General features: G+C 34.6%; 1 protein-coding gene across 6 annotated transcripts in view; it reads left to right on the top strand.

Moving 5' to 3' along the window:
- The window catches only part of LOC106617336 (serine-rich adhesin for platelets), a 29,023-nt gene extending 14,570 nt beyond the window's left edge, over window positions 1-14,453 (top strand). For 5 of the 6 annotated variants that reach the window (XM_036361950.2, XM_036361943.2, XM_036361945.2 and 2 more), the window contains 7 exons: window positions 5,480-5,682; window positions 5,768-6,083; window positions 6,149-7,099; window positions 7,398-9,070; window positions 11,353-11,424; window positions 11,691-13,446; window positions 13,624-14,453. In XM_036361950.2, coding sequence (XP_036217843.2) covers window positions 5,480-5,682; window positions 5,768-6,083; window positions 6,149-7,099; window positions 7,398-9,070; window positions 11,353-11,424; window positions 11,691-13,446; window positions 13,624-14,267 — 5,615 coding nt within the window. In that variant the 3' untranslated portion in view covers window positions 14,268-14,453. The remainder of the gene's footprint in view (window positions 1-5,479; window positions 5,683-5,767; window positions 6,084-6,148; window positions 7,100-7,397; window positions 9,071-11,352; window positions 11,425-11,690; window positions 13,447-13,623) is intronic. The other variant, XM_014234459.3, reaches the window with a different exon arrangement.
- The last annotated feature ends 4,936 nt before the right edge of the window (window positions 14,454-19,389 follow it).

The raw sequence follows: 19,389 nt of genomic DNA, 5'->3' as shown, positions 1-19,389 counted from the left end.
TTTTTCTAAGTCGAGACGCTTCTGCAGTATTCTCGATGTCATTACAAAAAGATTTCCACGAATTTCATTTTGCCTTCCTTACCTCCTTTTTATATGACCGTAGGAGGTTATAACAGTTATCCCACTCTTCTTCTCTGTGGGATAATTTGGCAAAATTGAATTGCTTCCTACAATCTTTCTGCATGTTCTTAAGTATGGGAGACCACCAAGGGGGCCTAATTTTTCCCCTGCTGTTGGTTAATGGACAAGCCACTTCTAGTGCTTGACGACAAGAATCTGTGAACTGTTTTACGAGGATGTCTAGGTCCTCTTTATTCTCTGGTTAAAATGGTGGAATCATAGGACGCTTTTTTAGCTACTGCATGTGCATCTGCCAGTTCGTTTTCCTATGATTCCTAAATTTCTCTTCCCTAACTACAGTACCCTCCAATGTGTTATTTTATCCACCAGTTCTTCCGATACAAGTGTTATATCTAATACTTCCTGTTGGTTTCTGGTTATAAATGTTGGCGTACTACCTTTGTTGCATAACAAAAGCTGACTTCCTATTAAATAATTAAAAAGCAACTCACCCCTTTCATTGATGTCCGTGCTGCCCCATAGTGTGTGGTGTGCGTTGGAGTCGCACCCAAGTATAATCAAGCACTTGGATGCTTCGGTGTCTCGTACCAGCTCTTTGATCAGCTGCGATGGTACTGCTACCTCGTCATACGGCATGTAGCTTGATGCCACCCGATATTTCTTTCCGCCCGTCTCCCAGCTTACTACTGTAGTGTTGTTACTACTGTAACTGTGTAATAAAAAGACATTAAGCTTTTTTACTAGCCAATATACCTATCCTACCCTTACCTACGCAGACAGCCACGTATAAATTATACCACGGTGTCCTCCGACTGCAAATACGTCCTTTATTAACCCATGGCTCCTGAATGAGGACGAAGTCAGGCCGTTCTTCTGCCATGCGGTTAACGCTAGCTTGTTGTGGTATCGATTAATTTGGAAAAGACGCATTAATTAGTGTCTTCTCTGCGTCTTTTTGAGAGTCGCTTAAAAGCTCACTATCAGTGTAAAGTTTGGAGAATCTGTCTGCAAGCTCAGACCCCGAAGTACACTCACCTTGTTCAGTGTTCTCCACATCACTCGAGGACTCCATAGGATCTTCCTCGACTTCGCATTCCGATTCCGATGCCGAGTTTTCTCCTGCATCGGTGTCTGACTTGTAGGTCATAACCTTCACTTTTGTGAATCCGTAGTTGATCTCTACCCCACTTTTCGCTAGAGGTTCTATGGATTCCTTTGTTAGAAGTAACAGAATCTACATTTTGGCTCGTTTCGTCTCCACACCAGATTCCGCTGCGGGGTCATCGAAGGTCCTGACGAATCTCCAACCCCAGTTGGCAAATTCGGGTTACAGGCTCTTATGAGCTGCATTATCTGGTCCGGCTGCGATGGTATAGACGGGATCCATACCCTTGCCCTCGGTCGGGCACATACTTTGAACGCCCCAGCAACAGTTACACCTGATAAGCAAAGGGGTTAGCCACTCACGATAAGTTTAATACCTCGATGGTAACTTTAGTTAGATGTTGCTGAACCTTATCGCTCAGTTGGCTTTGAGACCTTTGAAACTGCGGTGGACGAAAATTTAACAGGAATTGCCTTAACAGGAGAACAATGTACTCATTCAAAAGAGCAATGCGGTCTTGTCGTTTGGGTGAGGTTAATATAATACGAAGCGGTTCGTCACAAAGCCCGTATAATCTTAAAGTTTCATAATTCCTGTCAGGAGTGTATCAAATGAACAGGGGGTTTAGTTCTTCAATTTGGGTTTCATCCGTCAGATATTTTGACTTGGGAATTTTCGATTGAAAATATCATAAAAGCGTAAGTTCACAACAAGTTACGTATAAGAAAAACAATTTTTGTACAATATTAAAAAAAAAACCCCAAAACTTGGTTAAATGAATTTTTAACACAAACATTGAGGTTACGGGAAACAGGTTTTAATACACAATTTGTAGATCTTTTCATTACCTACAATTTTTCCATATAATTTTTTTGTATAGGATTCGTAGTTTTGCAGGAAATAGCAGGAAGTGGAAATACACCGTTTTTAACTCTTAAAAAAATAAACCACGCCTCTCCCTTTCCTCCTTACGAAATCCTTATATGTTCCTGTTACCTAGATCCGACTTTTGTGAGAACGGGGAGTTTTTTCTATTATGTACATGGCACCCATTCAATATATATCTATATAAAAGAAAAGTGTTCCCCTTTGTGGGAGGTATTCCTGACCGTAAGATATTCAGATAACATTGAAATATATGGAGATACCTAATAGTTTGGAAAGACACATATTGTCAAATGTGTCAGGTCAGTTCGTTCAAGGTGGTAAACGGAACATGACGTTATGTGGTGCAAGCAAGATCTATTTAAGATTTAGTTCCGAAAGAGAAATTTATCCCACTATATTATCGTGTGCATATAAAAAGGATAATGTTAAATCCTAGACTTATGATTTTTAGTGATTGATGCCTGATCTTGAGTACTTAAATTATTGTACAAAACAACAGTGACGATCAAAAACAAATAAATTGGCTTTCTATTATGTTATCACCGACGAGATTAGTTGTAGGAATTTGACTTATAATCGGATTGACATGACAGTTTTGTTATTCTTTTTATACCCTTGCAATATGCTGCTACAAAGAGTATACTAGTTTTGGTACCCTATCGTAGAAGATGGTGTCAGAATTGGACAACGGGTGTGGCCCCGAATACCTTTACGTCAAATTCACCTCAGAATCCAGATACTGATATTATCGGTAAATCTGTGAGATATTTTATTGTACTTAAAATCGAATTTTTTGCCTATAATAATGTGTAAAATCGGGTAAGTTATGCAAGATATCTTAACAAAATGTTGTGAACGTACGTATAATACTGGATATAATATAGTGTAATGCTGAAAATGTGTATACCCGATATAAAACTTTCCGACTTTCCAGGCAACTTTAAACCGTTTATATTGGTATATTTTAATATAAATATTTCGGAAAAGCAAAATGAAGTAATGAAATTAAGTGAGTCTACGACCAATAACTTGAGTTAATAAGATACCCATGCACTGTAATCCATTCACCCTTTCGTAAAATAATGAATGTTGAATTCTTACGCAATATTGTTTAATATAAAGTGTTGCCAACATCTGAAAGCATATCCCGGCCTTTAATCCTTTAAAGTGTTTCTTTACTTGTTTCAATTTGAAAACAGGTACATAATTTGTTCAGCGTTCAAGTAGGTAACAGTATATCCGTTGGTTTTCAAAACGTCTAATAAGTGAAGACATTTAACGCTTTGACTACTTTTTTAATTTCCACATATATTAATCGCTGATCTCTTGGGTAATTATTATAAATTGGAAATAAAAGCATCAAAACTATGTTATGGCGGTGCGTCGTTGTATTTGTAATTTAGATGAGATTCAACTTCTTTGTAGATTCTCAAACTTGATTTAAAATGATTGTGAGAGGCGATCTTTGGAAAATGTTGACACCCTTTGATCAGATGAAAATGCAAGCTTCAAAGTATTCTTTATGCCCTTGTAGCATTAGTACTAAATTTCAATGGTTTTATGACTATTAGTTTCATAGTTTCAGCGTAGCACGAAATTGTTATGTAAAAACTTAAAAACCAATTATAATATCTGCTTTTCTATCGTTTTCAATATGCTACTGTGATCAAAAAGTAAGGTGAATTTGTTTAAAAAATATTAATTATTTATTATTTTCCAAATCAATTTGATTCCCTTCAAAGTAATTCCTGCCCGATAAAATTCACTTTTGTCAACATTTTTTACAGTCCACGAAACAGTCGGCGTAGTCTTTTTCCGATATCGCGTCCAGGAACTTCTTCGATTCGGTTTTTTTCTCCTCAATTGTGTCAAAACGGCGTCCCCGCATTGACCTTTTGAATTTGCTGAATAGCCAGAAGTCGCACGGATCCAAATCAGTTGCTGTTGTTGTTGTAGCGGCAGAATTCTGCCGAGTTGACAGTCCTTGGCCGGAATAAATCCGGGTCCGTTCCGGTTACGTAGACCCGACAGTCGTAAAAACGGGAGCCAAATCAGCCGAATACGGTGGTTGCTGAACGATGTGAGTTGAGGTTTTGGCAAAAAAGACGCGAAGAACCAATGCACACGTTTGAGATACAAAACATTCTTCAAAACGGGGCTCGTCTTTAACTCGCCATGGTTTGATCACCAAAAGCAGCATTTCCAACGTGTATTATTTTCGCAAATCAAATCTGAAGCAAGTTATTTGCTCAACAAAATCAGTCATTGTGAACATCTAAAAATTCACTTTTGGTTGTTTACAAAAACACTTGTAACTCGGAGATAATTAAATCTTTTGATAAACATGGCAATTGTTATAGACAGCCCTACCAACCTAGAAAAAAAATGTACCTGCTTTCTGATGCCCTGCAGTTTTATATGACAATTTCACATTACTTTTTGATCTTTGTAGTAAATTGGACGTAACTTTCGAAATTCGTCGAGAATAAACCGATGTTAGTTTCCCTAATTGACAAAAACAAGTTTGGTTGGACGAAATTTACATCGATGTTTGAAAAAATCATAATTTGATTAAGAACGGTTTTATTACCATACATTCCCTACCGTGTACGTGAGACAGAAACTCTTCGTAAATACAAATATAGTTAATCAGTAAACGTAAGGGTACCACAAATGTTGGGATACCAAGGCGAGAAGGAATAAAGTGGGGGCACCTGTAACTATACAAATATTGTTGTGTTGGAAGTGTGCCTGGTGTACGGAAAAAGAGTTTGGTAAAGTTGGTGAATCTTTCCTTAAAAAAGGCTTAACTTTTATAGTTTATTACTAATTTAATAATATCTTGAACATTTTATATTAAGTTTGCCACGAAGTTTGTAACACCATTGCCATGTCAGTCTGTATATACGCGAACTAGTCCCTCAAATGAGATATCGATCTGAAATTATGCTCATGTCCTTTTTTCCCCAAGAAGCTGCTCATTTGTCGGAACCGCCGATATCGGATGACTGTAGGATATAACTGCCATACAAACTGAACAATCAAAATCAAGTTCCTGTATGGAAAAGTTTTTTATTCGACAAAATATCTTAATGAAATTTGGCATGGATTGGTGTCCAAGACAACGCTACATACTCCGAATATATTGTTCAGATCGGCCCACTAAAGCATATAACTGCCATACAAACTGATGGACCAAAATCAAGATAAAGATATATATTTTTTTAAAACCTTTTATGCTATAAAAAATGCAACTGTGAAGGGTATTATAGCTTCGGTGCAGCCGATATTTTTTCTTCTTGCATTCAACCTTTGCTTCATTTTTCATTTTATCAAATAAATAAATATTAAGCTTCCAAACGACATAAATATACATACATTAATATCATTTATCATTTCATTTAGCATGTTTGGTGAAGAGCATTTCCGAAATTGCCGAACTCTATGTGATGTCATGCCGCAAACATAAAACAAAACCCTTACAGACTGTATTGGATCACTTAAAAGGTGTTGAATTAAATAAACAACAACGTCAGCCACTGCTATCGTTAAAAACAATTAAATTGGCCGCCAGCGATTGTGAAGCATTGGAGGAAATTTTTAAACGGGTAATCGATACATTCGATACTGGTGGATTGCGAAAAAATATTGTTGTAAACATATATTTTTCTCGACCTCTCGTATATTTTGCAGGTACAGTACAAATTTATAGATCTCTCATCATGTGACCTGGACGAGTGGGCGACAAGCGCACTCTTTGAAATGATCGAGTATTATGAGGCCACCAATGAATTGGACATTTCATCCAATTCCAAGGGTATGACCATGCGCGGTTGGGCTGGTTGCATGGCTATGGTGAAGCATAGCGAAGAACTGCGTGTTCTAGTTGCACAAGGCAATCCAATTTCGAAGCAAAGCGCTGACGGTTTGGGACTAGCGATAAGTGCATCTAATTTACATACCTTAAAATTGGAGCATTGTGGTTTGAGGGGTGCGCTGGATGGCTTATGTGAGTAACTTTTCTTTGTATGGCATTTAAACAAATTGACAACAAAAAACTCGTATTTCTTTTAGGTTTTAAATTGCGCTCGAATTCTATACTTAAAGAGCTATGGTTAGCACATAATGATTTAGATTGTAAAGATGCTGAAGCTATAGGCTCTTTGCTGAAATACAATCACTACATCGAACTGATTGATATAAGCAACAACAATATTAGAGATATGGGTCTGCTTTACATTGTTGACGCATTAATACTGCAATCCAATGAATTGGAACGGCGTTCGATGTTGCATCGATCGGCGGCAATCGATGACGACGACAGTTTGTCATCAATTGATGCATCACAAACAACTGATTTAGACTCTAGTGATTCGTTCAATGCTAGTAGCAAGAGCAGCGTCGAAGAGAACGCGGATAATAGTGAAAGTGAAGATAAAGTTCCAGATAGTAAACAGAAAGTAAGCAATACTGATAACTCCACGGACGTTTTTAGCCCGCCAAAGGCAACCGATAAAGTCACAAAAGGTGCACTGTTAGTTGAAGTAACAGTTTCACAAGCAAACAACACAATTATAAATGGCAAATCTTCAGTTGGCGCTGTTGTGGCGTTAACAACAGCGTCTAATGTGGCATCTTTGGACGATATGGACGGTGACGATGATACGGAAGATACAGTAAAATCAAGCAATCATAAAAATGGTACATTTGCGCCAACTGGCCAATCAATGTTGGATAAGCTGCTGTCCATGAATAGCGAAAGCAGCAGCGAAGAGGGTGCCTCGAATTTGTCCACAGATACCATAGCGGCATGTGGCTCTGAAGATGCAAGTATTACTAGTGATGATATATTTGATACGTCTGCAGCAACGGGGATGACAAGTGCATCGAACGATACGCATAAAACCACCTCTAACTCCAACATGAAGGCAAGCGACTTACTGGGAGGTGTTGCAGCGCGGGAGGAAAGCGCGACGGACTTAAAGCTATGTCAAGCTAAAGGAGTGGAGGAAATGGTGTTGATAGGTAAGTTTCGATTACTATTAGCTTTGCTATGTTTTGTAATAAAAAGATATCAGGGTTGCAAATAATGCAATAAAAAATAATTGAATTAACATTTGAATTAAAACTTTTTTTTATGTTGTAATCCCAAATACGAGAATAAAAAAAAGAACGTTTAACCCACCTACACTATTAACCAAAATTGGTATTCAAAAATGAAAATTAAATTTTTAATCCAAACATCGGGAGCTGTTTTCGATTCTTATACAAATACTGTAAATTTAATTTAATTTCAAATGTTTAAATTTCATTTATTTTTCAGATATTACACCTTCTGAGACAGATCCTGGCATCACAACGCTTGACAACAGCAGCAATGGCAGCAGTGCTGAAGGGACGGTTAGTCACAGTAACAACCATAGTGAGACCATATCGACCAGTTCGCCATCAAGTAATGATGAGAACAATGGCAACAACAATACAACTAGCAGCACAATTTCCGACATTAGTGGCGACGAAGACGTTTGCAGAAAGTATCACGACTTAAGCGGACCGGCCGCGCAAGATCAGGATAATCAGAATCAAAATATACTCTTACGCCAGCAAGTGAACGCGCCGAATGTCACCGATATCTTTGAAGTAACTGCCGGCGAAGGTGATTGCACCATTGCCGAAGCACCTGCCGCCATTTCTAATATCGTTGACGGCGATCGTTTACAGCTAGATCAAACAGCAACATTACTGCAGCAACAGTTACCGGCTTCGAAGGCGGTCGATGTAAATAAGAATACAAAGCTGGCCGATGATTACGACGATACGCACAGTACAGATTCTGCATTTGAAAGTGCCTCCGAGGGTGATATTAGCAGACATTTGCCAGAGGAATATAGTCGGTTATCGTCTTCTTTTGACGGTGCGGCGATGGACGATATTGTGAAAGGTGTAGCCATTGAAACGGGTACTATAGCTACTGAGTCTACAGAGTATTTGGCAGACGCGGGTGTAACGCCAACTTCTACACCAACACCACCATCACCATTGAGTACACGACAATTGGGTGTCTCACCACTAAGTGCATTGGAGGAGGATATTGATGCGAATTGTCGAACAATAACACCAAATACGGTTTTCACAGCCAGTACATATGCTACTGTGGTGAAGGCGTCGAACGAAGAACAGAAAGCAAAAACTGCTGTGAGTACAGTTACAGCGACTACAGCAGCGGATACACATGAAAATGTTTTAAATGAATTGCCTTCAATGCCGAAAGTCACTATCGTCTCTGATAGTCTGGTGGCTAAGGATAAGGAAGCGCATAGTAATCGATTAATACCAACACCACCGCCACCATCGACCTCGCCAGGCGGCGCTAGTCAGGGTATGCGTCGTACAGAGTCATCGGTTACCTTTATTACACCTGCCACTCGACATCGCTCGCAAAGTTCAGATAGCCTTTGTAGTGACAATTCACTGGACGGCAGCATTAGTAGTGATCTAAATTTCTCCACTTCATCACAGCTAAATGAGAAACTTACCAAAAATGATACACTCACGCGGCAACAACGACAATCGGATGCACGCAGCGAGCCTGCGGTGAAGACACCGAGTGGCTTGAAGGCGCTCGCCTTGTGGAATAACAATTTGAGTAAAGAGGCTGGCTACTACATAGCGAACTTGTTGGCGGAGACCAATTCACTTGAACTGCTAAACATTGGCAAAAACTGCTTATCAAATGACTTCGTGACCCGAATTAAAGATAGTCTCATGCGTAATACCACGCTGACAACACTGGGTTTGCAGAGTGCACACCTTAGTGCGAATGGTATCGAGACGTTGGCTTCTATACTGACTTTCGGTGGCAATAGCACCTTGCAGCGTCTAGATATACGCGACAATAAGTTGGAAGTGGAGAGTCTGACAAAAATCGCTGAAGTGCTCAAATCAAACACAACAATCACACAAATCGATATCGATGATGAGCCGAAGCGTTTGTCGGTAAGTATGGCTTTATAAATAGCAAAGTGTAAATGAAGCTTTGAAGTTGCGTTACGAACTACTTGAATTGTTTTAACGTTAGTTTTATTTAAAATCTTGTATTGAGCTCATTAGGCAATCATGAAGTATATTTAATATTGATGTTAACTTAATAACAAGACAAAATTTTAACTAAGCTATAATACCCTTCACAGGTGCATTTCTTATAGCAGCTACATATATGTATAACCTAACAGCCAACGGTTTGAATCCAACGGAATACCTTTTGCTAGTTCTCTCCAGCCAGGTTGTTTGATATAAACTTTCTGATAAAGATCTTTGTCATAAATTTGTACAAATGCTATAGTGGTCCGATCTGAATAATTTGTTCGGGGATTGTAACGTTGCCTTGGGCAATAATCCATCCCAACTTTCGTGAAGATATCTTGTCAAATAAAAAAGTTTTGCATACAAGGACTTGATTCTGATTAATCAATTTGTATGGCAGCTATATTCTGTAGTGGTCCGATATCGGCGGTTCCGACAGATGAGCAGATTCTAGGGCAGAAAAAGATGTGTGCACAATTTCAAATCAATATTTCAACTAGTTCACGTATATACAGACATACGGACCATGGCTCAATCGACTCAGTTAGTCATGCTGATCATTTTTGTACATATATTTTTTAAGGTCTCGAACGTTTTATTCTGGTTGTTACAAACTTCTTGCAAACTTAAAAACCTGTTCAGAGTGTATTAAGTGAAATAGAAGATATTTTAAAAGTAGAATGCTCAACGAAAATTATTTTGTTAGAATTTAACTTGCCATAAAGGGTTAGGCGTGGACACGAACAAATGCCGATTTTAAATATTGTTTTTTTTTTTTTTAATAATGAGATTTATTTAAAATCAAAGGGACAAGAAAAAAGTTGTGTTAATAGATAATCTAGTACCTGATCGAACCTTATTTATGTTTTCAATTTACAAAATGGTGACCTCAGCAAAAATTTATCCTGATTTTCGGGAAAAAATCAACATTTAATTGTTCATAAAAAATAGAAATTGAAAAACTCCTTCGATTATACACACGTTTTTTATGTTTCAAAATTTTTTTTGAAATCTACCGAGCGGTTTTCAAGCTACAGTGGTATCCAGTTCAAAAAATATAGTTTTGAAAAAAACGCATTTAAAGTTTTACATGAAGGTTTCAGAGCGCTCGAGAACCCTTGGCTAAGTAACGAATAACTCGAAAAGTATTAGACGGAATTATTTTAGGTTTTCATAGCATATTTCTAAGATATTATGCTTTAAGAAAATTCTGACTACCCCTAACCTGTTAATATATAGTTGTCAATGTACTGGTTATTTGATATTTTAAAACCAATCTTAGCTTCGTCGAATTAGATATGGTTGTAATGGTGTGTCAGGGTTTTGCTTCTGCAGAAGGAAGTTTTGTCTCTTTCAAAATCCGAAACTCTATATATTCTGCACAGTCTTGATCCTTAATTTTTGAAATTGTAATAAAATTCTCTGGAAGATAAGTTATAAAGCGATCCACTTTCCTACACGAATGAGGTACATAACCAGAACTTGCCCGGATTTTTATCTGACCAAGGATTTTTATTTACTTCCGATAGTTGGACTTTATCCGGCCAAGAATTGTCATCAACCGAATTACCTAAATTATTTCGAGAACTTTTTTTTTAACAACTGAATGTCAGTTGTTTATTATGATATCGTAAGAAGGAGTTTCAGCTATTATTGTATATCATTTTTAAAATTCGTTAGTCATCTTGCGCGCAGCCGAAAACGTTTTTCTGTAAAATTGTAAACTTGTAGAGTACTGCTTGTAGGCATTTGTAATTATACAATGCGTAAATAGGGTCATCATGGATTTTACAGGGAGGATTCTTACAGTGTGAAAGTGTGGAAGTTGAGTTTCAATTTTTGTGTACTTTAGTTATAAAGAGGAATGTTATTCGAGTTCACTCGAAACTCCGGAATAGTTGTGGGTGCCGTTACGAGACAGTCGCACAAATTTCGAATACATGCTCTGACGATAGCTGGGTCAGTGGCCGATAAGCGACTTAACTTTACAAAATAAAAAACAAGGTTCTCTATTTGATGAATTCTACAGAGACTAGTTGATGTTTCATGATCGCTTATGAGTTCTTATTCCTAATTAGATTGCTGGTTGATTAAAGTATCATTACAATCTTTCAATATATAACATGCCTTTGAAAACTCATTAGAAAACGAAAATCATGAACATAATTTTGTACTTTGCATGTTTTGCGTTCAAGTTTGAAAAATTACAAATTGTGCCTCATGTCACGGATATATACAACCAACAGACGACAAAATCAGCGGAATGTGTAAGTAAGGTCATTAGACACTACATATTACTGGCTGATCGAATGGCTTAATTTTTGCTTGTTAAATGGCGCTTAACTTTATCTTGCACGCTGCAAAAATATATATATAAAATGTATCTGTACATGTATGTAATAAAAAATAACGGTTCATATTCATATTACCAGCTTTCCAATAAAATGTATTTAATTAAAAATCGCATGTCTACACTGGCATTAATATGACTATAATTAAGTTATGTTCTTTCCTTTTTTCTTTTCCCTTTCAGGTGGGCAGCGAGGCGCACATGGACTATACGCGCGTACTGGAAAACGTGCGCTCAATGTGTTCGCGTAATGAAAAGACACAGGCGCAATTGCAATCGGACAAAACACATACATGTGGCGCGGCCAATAAACGACGCAGCGGCTACTACATGGGCTCACGCAAAATTTCATTGACCTGCCATACACGACCACTTTTTGAGTCTACTAGTGTGATGACCGCCAGCGCCTCCCCAGCACCATCGGCGGTCAATACGAAGTTGGAAGCGAAGCGAAAAACCGGCGCACGCCTGCGCTCACCAGTGCCCAGTCCACCAACAGTTTCACCATCTTCTTCGCCAAATCGCAGCCGTTTTCAGGTATTTCGTGTCACCGAAGACAGTCCGGCCACCTCGCCTTTGGCTCAAACACCGCCCTCAACCGCATCATCTACATCATCGCTAGCCACCAACAGCAATGGTAGCACCGTTTCTATGCCCGCTGATATGCCATATAAGAGTTCATTGAGCGCCCAACCTGCGGCGACATCAAGCTCCCTCCCTACATCCAGTTCGCTGCCTTCAATGGCTACTGTTACATCGTCAACACAATCTATTAAACGATTTTCATCGTCGCAACGCTCACGTTTTCTGGTATCGAAAATCTACGAGGATCCACGTGTGCCATTATCAAGTCGTTCATTGCCGCCAATTACCCCACCGATCCATTTGCCGCCTACACCAATGGCAAAACATGCACCCGAAAATGCCAAGCTCACCATATACTCTGGTGCACAAGCGAAGCCTGCAGAAGCAACAACAACAACAACAACAGGGGTATTAGCAGTAGTTGACACGAAAGCGGCTGGTGAAAACTCAGCAACAGCAACCCAACAGGATAAAGTCACAACCAATTTGAAACACTGCGGCGAAAACGACAAGAGTGTTGTGCAGCCTACAACACTTATCGTCACACCGCCAACACCTGCCATTGCCGAAAACAGCAGTAGCTACACAAGCACAAATATTCTTGATTTTAGTCAGAATATTTCTACAAAAGAAGTTGATAGTACAAAAACAATAGCCCCAATGCCGACGCAACAAGAAGAAATATCACAACCAGCAGTGCAAAAAACACTGCAACCAAGTGAATCACAACAACAACAACCACTCTCACCGCCAAACATTAATGAAACAATCGATAGCCAAGCGACCGTCGCCACTGTCACCACCATCACTAATACACAGAATTCTAATAATACTTCATTATCGCCCATCTCTTCGTCTTCATCCTCTTCATCATCGACATCGCCTGCTTCGCTTCATTCGAATTCCTCATCAACAACGACATCCTCATCGCTGTCACCTATATTTTCCAACAGCTCTAGTGACTCCACTGATGGTATTGGTGGTAATGTTGGTGCTATTGGTGAGCTCAGTTTGCGTGATGAACTCTTAAATGCAGCTACTACCCGTTGCCCACTTGCCGTTTTCAATGACAATGATAACGACATAACGCTCACCAAAAATTCAACAACCGATTTGAGCTCGTCTTCTGCGTTGCCTTTAACAACGGAAGAATCACAACAACGCCAACGTAAAGTCTCTTGGATGGCGAACCCAGGCGCTGTGGATAAATTATGTTCACTATTCTTTCAGCGTAGCTCATCGCCTGAGAATAAGACACAATCATCGTCAGCGGCTTGGACGCCACCACAAACTAATCCCACAACTATGCTACCCTCTACTTTGAACACAACAGTTGCCATTAATAATGCCACAGGTGAGATATTTTTGGCGCTCATGAATCGGATTTCAGTTAAAAGCAAGAAAAAGCATTAACTTCGGCTACAACGAAGCTAAAACATCCTTCACAAATACAATACCATACAAGAACTTGATTTTGATCGAAAAGCTTGTATTAGGATTTTTCCTTATTTGTTTTTGCTTTCTTTTGCAGCTTTCAATGTTAGTGACTGCACTTTGAGTGACGCCTCCTCACAACAGCTCTTGCAAAAATTCGTCCATGCCTCGCAACAGTTAAGTAAGGTATTTAGACAAAATCTCTCTTTTGGCAATGAGGCTACAACAACACCAACAGCAGCAACAACAGCAAATACGCACAGTGGTATTACAGCCGGTGCCAGCGGCAACACAAATGACGCTTTATCAGGAGGTTCTGATGGAAGTGTCATTAGCAATATTACACTACCAACAGAACAGCATGATATTGCGCTTATACCCACCGAAGTGAAGCAAGAAATCAAAGAGAACATCTCACCGGAGCATACAATCAATGAGGAGACATTGCAAAGCTTACAAAAGCTGACAGGGATTGAGGAGGCGGTGCGTTGTGTAAAGGAGCAGCAGCAACAACAACAACCACTAGGAGCTATGCTACCATTATTGGAGGATGTGGATGCTGCGGGGGTGATTAAAAAATCGGCAGTGCTCGAAGATTTCAATACAAAAGCCACTGGTAATGCCAATCTGGTTAGTGGCTTACACGCTGTCGAAGAAGCTAACTTGGCACTGGCGCCAACGTCAGTCAAAACAGAGGAGCCAGTTAGCAGTGCGGCCTCGAACACTTCTGCCAGCACTTAATTTAACGGTTTTTTACCTTCTAACTGTAAACTTTAAACAAATTTTAATTTTTTTTTTACATTTACTTAGATTTTTTAATTTGAAAATTGGGAGTTGTATTGTTGTATACCTATTATATTAATCTATACAGATAGATATACAGATATATATATATATTTGGCGATAACGCACTTAAGTAATTTAAAATTAGTGGATTTTCTAATCTTTGTGCTAGCTTTAAGAAGTAATTACGCGCTTGCTTCGCTCCCTCTTTTTTATTTACGCTTAGGCAGTGTATATTTTTTTCTTAAATTACAACTACACTAAGTTCGAAAGTGTTGAAAATATGCTATATGCTGTGTTTACCGCTAGCAAACGGAACTTTTATTACATTTATGTATTTTCTCAAACAACGCTTAAATTATTTCCAAGTTTCACACAGCCGTTGAAGCTGTTGAAGCCGTTAAGTGTTGCCGCATGAAGTCTACTACAAAACTGCTAGTTCGTTTTTGCAATCTCAATTGCTGTCTAACGCGTCTTACTAGAATAATTTCCATTGAACTTTTGCAACTGAGGAATAATAATGTGATTTCAAATGCGAGCGTAAATGGTGAATTAATGGGTTTTATTATTGTTCTTTTACAAAACAATGTTGTGTGTGTGAGTGCGTGTGCGTGGATGTATGTTCATAACTGTAAATATGTATTTGGTTATGCCTAAAAGAAGTAAATTTAGGTAATGGCGTTACCTGTTGAGTTGCATTTGATGTCGAAATGATGCTATAATTATGTACATAAATATTTATTTAATTTTCAAACCGCAGTTTGGTGTTTTGTGGTGATAATTCAGTTTTTGTAGGCGCTTGCACAGACCCATACAACAAAAAAACGTGACATTCTTAAAGCATTACTGCGCAATTGCAGCTTATCGTCCAGGGTTTATTGCACTGTTTCAACCCGATGTATGGCAAACAAGTCGTTTGAGTTATTGTGAATAATGCTAATTTAAATTACAAAAAAAAATTATTGAAAATAAACGAAAAAAGTATGGTTCCAGCAAATACATCAACATTTAAATAACAAAAAAAAAGTATGTATAAATCAAAAATTTAATATCAAAATTGTGTAGCACTCACAACAAATTGTGTAAATTGCGTGGAGTTCGGTGATGTAATGCTTTTTTTGGTTTTTAATCAAGATCAACAAAGCAGCATCAATTTTCTTTAAGCAAACGCCAAATTTCAAAAAAAAATTAATAAACAAATTTTTGAATGTGTACTTATTAACACATATTTTTTAACAATTATTTTATAAATCAAAATTTAGACATTAATATTAATTTAAAAAGTTTTAAGTGCCAGCAAAATGTGATTCGAGGTGTCTAAAAATGCTTCCAATTAAAAGAAAATAATAATTACAATGAAATTAATTATCAAATAATTCTTAAAAATATAAATTTAGTCGTTTTATATTATTATTCAATATAAAATACCTTCAATATAAATAAATTGCATAAAAACTATTCGGCAATATGTACTATAAAATTGTTTTATGAAACTTTATGATACAAGTCAATACAATGGCATAAAATGGCATTCAAATGTCTAATAGTTTTAAAACGATTGATGTGTGCTCTATATTTAAGTTTGCTAAACTGGCACACGCACTTCCTAAGTGATTTAGAGATTGATATCCGAAAATTGGCTGCCTTCTTGTGAAAGAAATTTTAAGTTCTGTTAACGTTTTTGATTTATTAGTTACAATGGAAAAAACTCAATATAATATTAAAAAATATATATATTGTATAAAAAATAAATGTACTTAAATATTAATACTTAAAAAATTGAATAAAGCACTCAGAATTTTGGAGTTTTTAAGTTTTGAGTGCTTTCTTTAATATTTTAAGTTTTGACTTTTAGAAATCTGCACAATGCGCTCCTTAATTTACAAAATTAATGTTAACAAACTGATTTGATTGATAGTTTTGAGTAAATATACTAAAAAATTAAAAAAAAAATTCAAGCAATAATTTAATTTTATAAAATTTGTTGTACAAATACAAACACAATTTATCAATTATAAATTATTTAAAAAATAATAATTTAACTATATAAATATTGTTGTACAAAAAAAATATCAATTATAAATTATTTAAAAGATAGTAATTTTACTACACAAATTTGTTGTACAATTAAATCTTCAATCCAATTGATTTAGTTTAATTATTATTTATTTTGAAAAAAAAACATGATTTACTATGGTTCTTGATATCAAAAAGCCCAGTTAAAACTGGCTATTTGTTACTTAACTGCAAATACAAAAAATATAGATATGATAAATAGAAATGTGAATTATGAAAAAATAACTTTTATATTTGAGCTTATTAAATGAGGAAGATCAATATATTCTTACAATATTAACTTACTCTACGCCATTTACACAATACAAAACTAGAAATGCATGAATGCCAGGAAACATCAATCCTGATACAATACTATATGTAAAAACGTATGTAGATATGTAGGTTAAATATTTGCATCGTGTTTTTAGCATATCTACTACTTTCTAATAAAGTGACAAGTTCATTTCAGGTATGAATTTTGTCATTTTTGGCACATTGTTTCTCTGCTACTATGCTTTATGGGATAAGTCTACAATATAGAAAATGCTAAACTTTAGAAACTATTATTTAATTATATAATAATTATTATCTATTTGCTATGTATATAAAATATTTTACACATTTACATACATAGGTAATATGTGTATGCGTAAATTATTTCTCAAAAATTTAAAACTTCAGTCATCATCATCATATAGCCGAACAAGCATTTATATACATATATACTTACAGTTTTTATGTATTTGATTTGAAATATTATACATATTTGACAATTTCGAAAAGTCTAACTTGCACACTCTCATTTTAAAGACAGTTAAACTCGGGGGCTTATCCTCGACTTATGAATTGTAACACAACAGCATTACCTAAAATTTTTTTTAGTAATGTTTTATGCTAACAATAATTTAGTGTAATTCTTATGCCATAAATACAGTAAAAATAATTATTTTAATTTTTAACTGAAAATTTTAATTTTATTTTTTAGGCCATAATTTTTAATTTTTAAATATAATATTTTTTAATATTATACATCGTTTATATTTCTTCAATTTATACAATTTTCAACAAATTAAAGTAACGAATTTGTCTTATTCTAATTAATACTTTACTTTAAGTTAGACTTTAAAAATATTTTTTTAAGAATGTTTTTATTAAAATCAAATCTATTTTAATATTTCTTGTCAGAAATTATAAATATTATTCATAGTCATATTCTATATTCATTATTATTATGCATTAACCTTTTGCATTTATTATTTTATTTTTTGCTATTCATACTGTTATAATTTCAATTTTTAAAAAGCATCAAATTCATAAAAAATAAAATATCGAAGAAATTATAAATAATAATAAGTTTATTTTTTTTTTTTATAAATATTCTTATTTATTTTTGTTTTTAATATGTATATTATTGTATCTTTTCTTATTTATATCTTTACTATTTATTAGTTTTTTATTTATTATTAATTTTTTAAAATCATTTTTTATACATATTTTAATGTCAAATGCAGGGTTGGGAATTTTTTATTTAAACAATTCGGAATTAAAAATTTTAAATTTAATTTTCCCTTAATTGGAATTAACTTTTTTTTCAATCCCGTATTTGAGATTACAAAAACAAAAGAGTTAATTTAATTTATTTTTATTGCATTATTTGCAGACCTGGTCAAATGCATAAAAAATTTAAATATTTAGAAGAACTTGTAAATAGAAACAAAAATAAATAGTAATATATTTATATGTATATTTTTTATAAATATTCATATTTATTATTGTTTAAAATAAAAAAATGTCGTAAAAAAAATTCCAAACTTACTGTTTCATATTTGTTTTTGTGTTATATTTATATGATCTAATTCATTAATTTTTTTTTCTTTTACATATATTTTATATGGAAATATTATATCTTTTTAGTTGAGTAATTAAATTTTTTTTAATTTTTCTCTTTTGTTAGTTGAATTAACTTTTTTAGTTGTTGTTGTTGTGAATTTATTTTTTTATTTTGTTTATTGATTTTATATTTTTAATTCTTTTGTTTATTGAATTTTTTTTCTTTATATATTTTTTCATGTTGTCTTTTTATTATATTTTTTTGTTATTTGAACTAACGTTTTTTTTTTTACTTGCTTTTGCTTATTGAATCTATTTTTTTGAAATTTATTTTTGGATTTTTTTTTTCTGAATTAATTGTTTATTTTATTTTTTTAATTTTATTTATATTAGTTAGTATTATTGTTTTTTACTTTTAATTATCCTTTTAAATTTTAATATATTTTAGTTTATTTCTTTTTATTTACACAAACTTTAAAACAATATGTCGAGCAAAATGTGGTGGAAATTAAAGTTAATTTTTATATCTTATTTTAATAATTTAATTTATTTATTATGAATATTATTATAATTATGCTATTAATATTATTTTAATATTCTTATAATTTGAATTTTTTGTATTTTTATTTACATAAATAATTATATTAGTTTCTATTGTTATTTTTGTTTTTTTATTACATATTAACAATATTTTCGTTGCTACTTTACTTTATTTTTATTATAATTTTTTGTCTCATTTTGTAATTTTTTTTAACTTTATTATAGTTATACTTGAAGATTACATATATTTATTGTATATACAATATTATATTTTTATTTTTCTGTTTTTTACGCTTGTTGGCGTTTTTAATTAATTAGCTTGTATACAATAGCAGCCATAGCATCGGAGTATAGTTTCAGCAGTTGAAAGTCTTGAATAGCGCCTATAAAATATACAGTTTTACACCACAAATCAAACTATCTTCCCCAATTATTTACTTATAATTGCTGTTATTTTTCTCCGTTATATTATATGTGATGCATTTTGTTTCTTGTAACATTACGTAAATTTTAGGTGAAACTATTGTTATTGTTGTTTCAAATTACACTAACCATACTAGCATTAAAATATATAAAATAATAAAAATTAATTTATATATAGACATGTATATATATATATATACAAGTATATATGTTAAAATATACGTTATCT

This window comes from Bactrocera oleae, chromosome 3 (assembly GCF_042242935.1).
Source record: "Bactrocera oleae isolate idBacOlea1 chromosome 3, idBacOlea1, whole genome shotgun sequence".
Taxonomy (NCBI): domain Eukaryota; kingdom Metazoa; phylum Arthropoda; class Insecta; order Diptera; family Tephritidae; genus Bactrocera; species Bactrocera oleae.
Note: the sequence above shows the minus strand (reverse complement) of the source record. Positions and strands in the feature narration are given on the sequence as shown.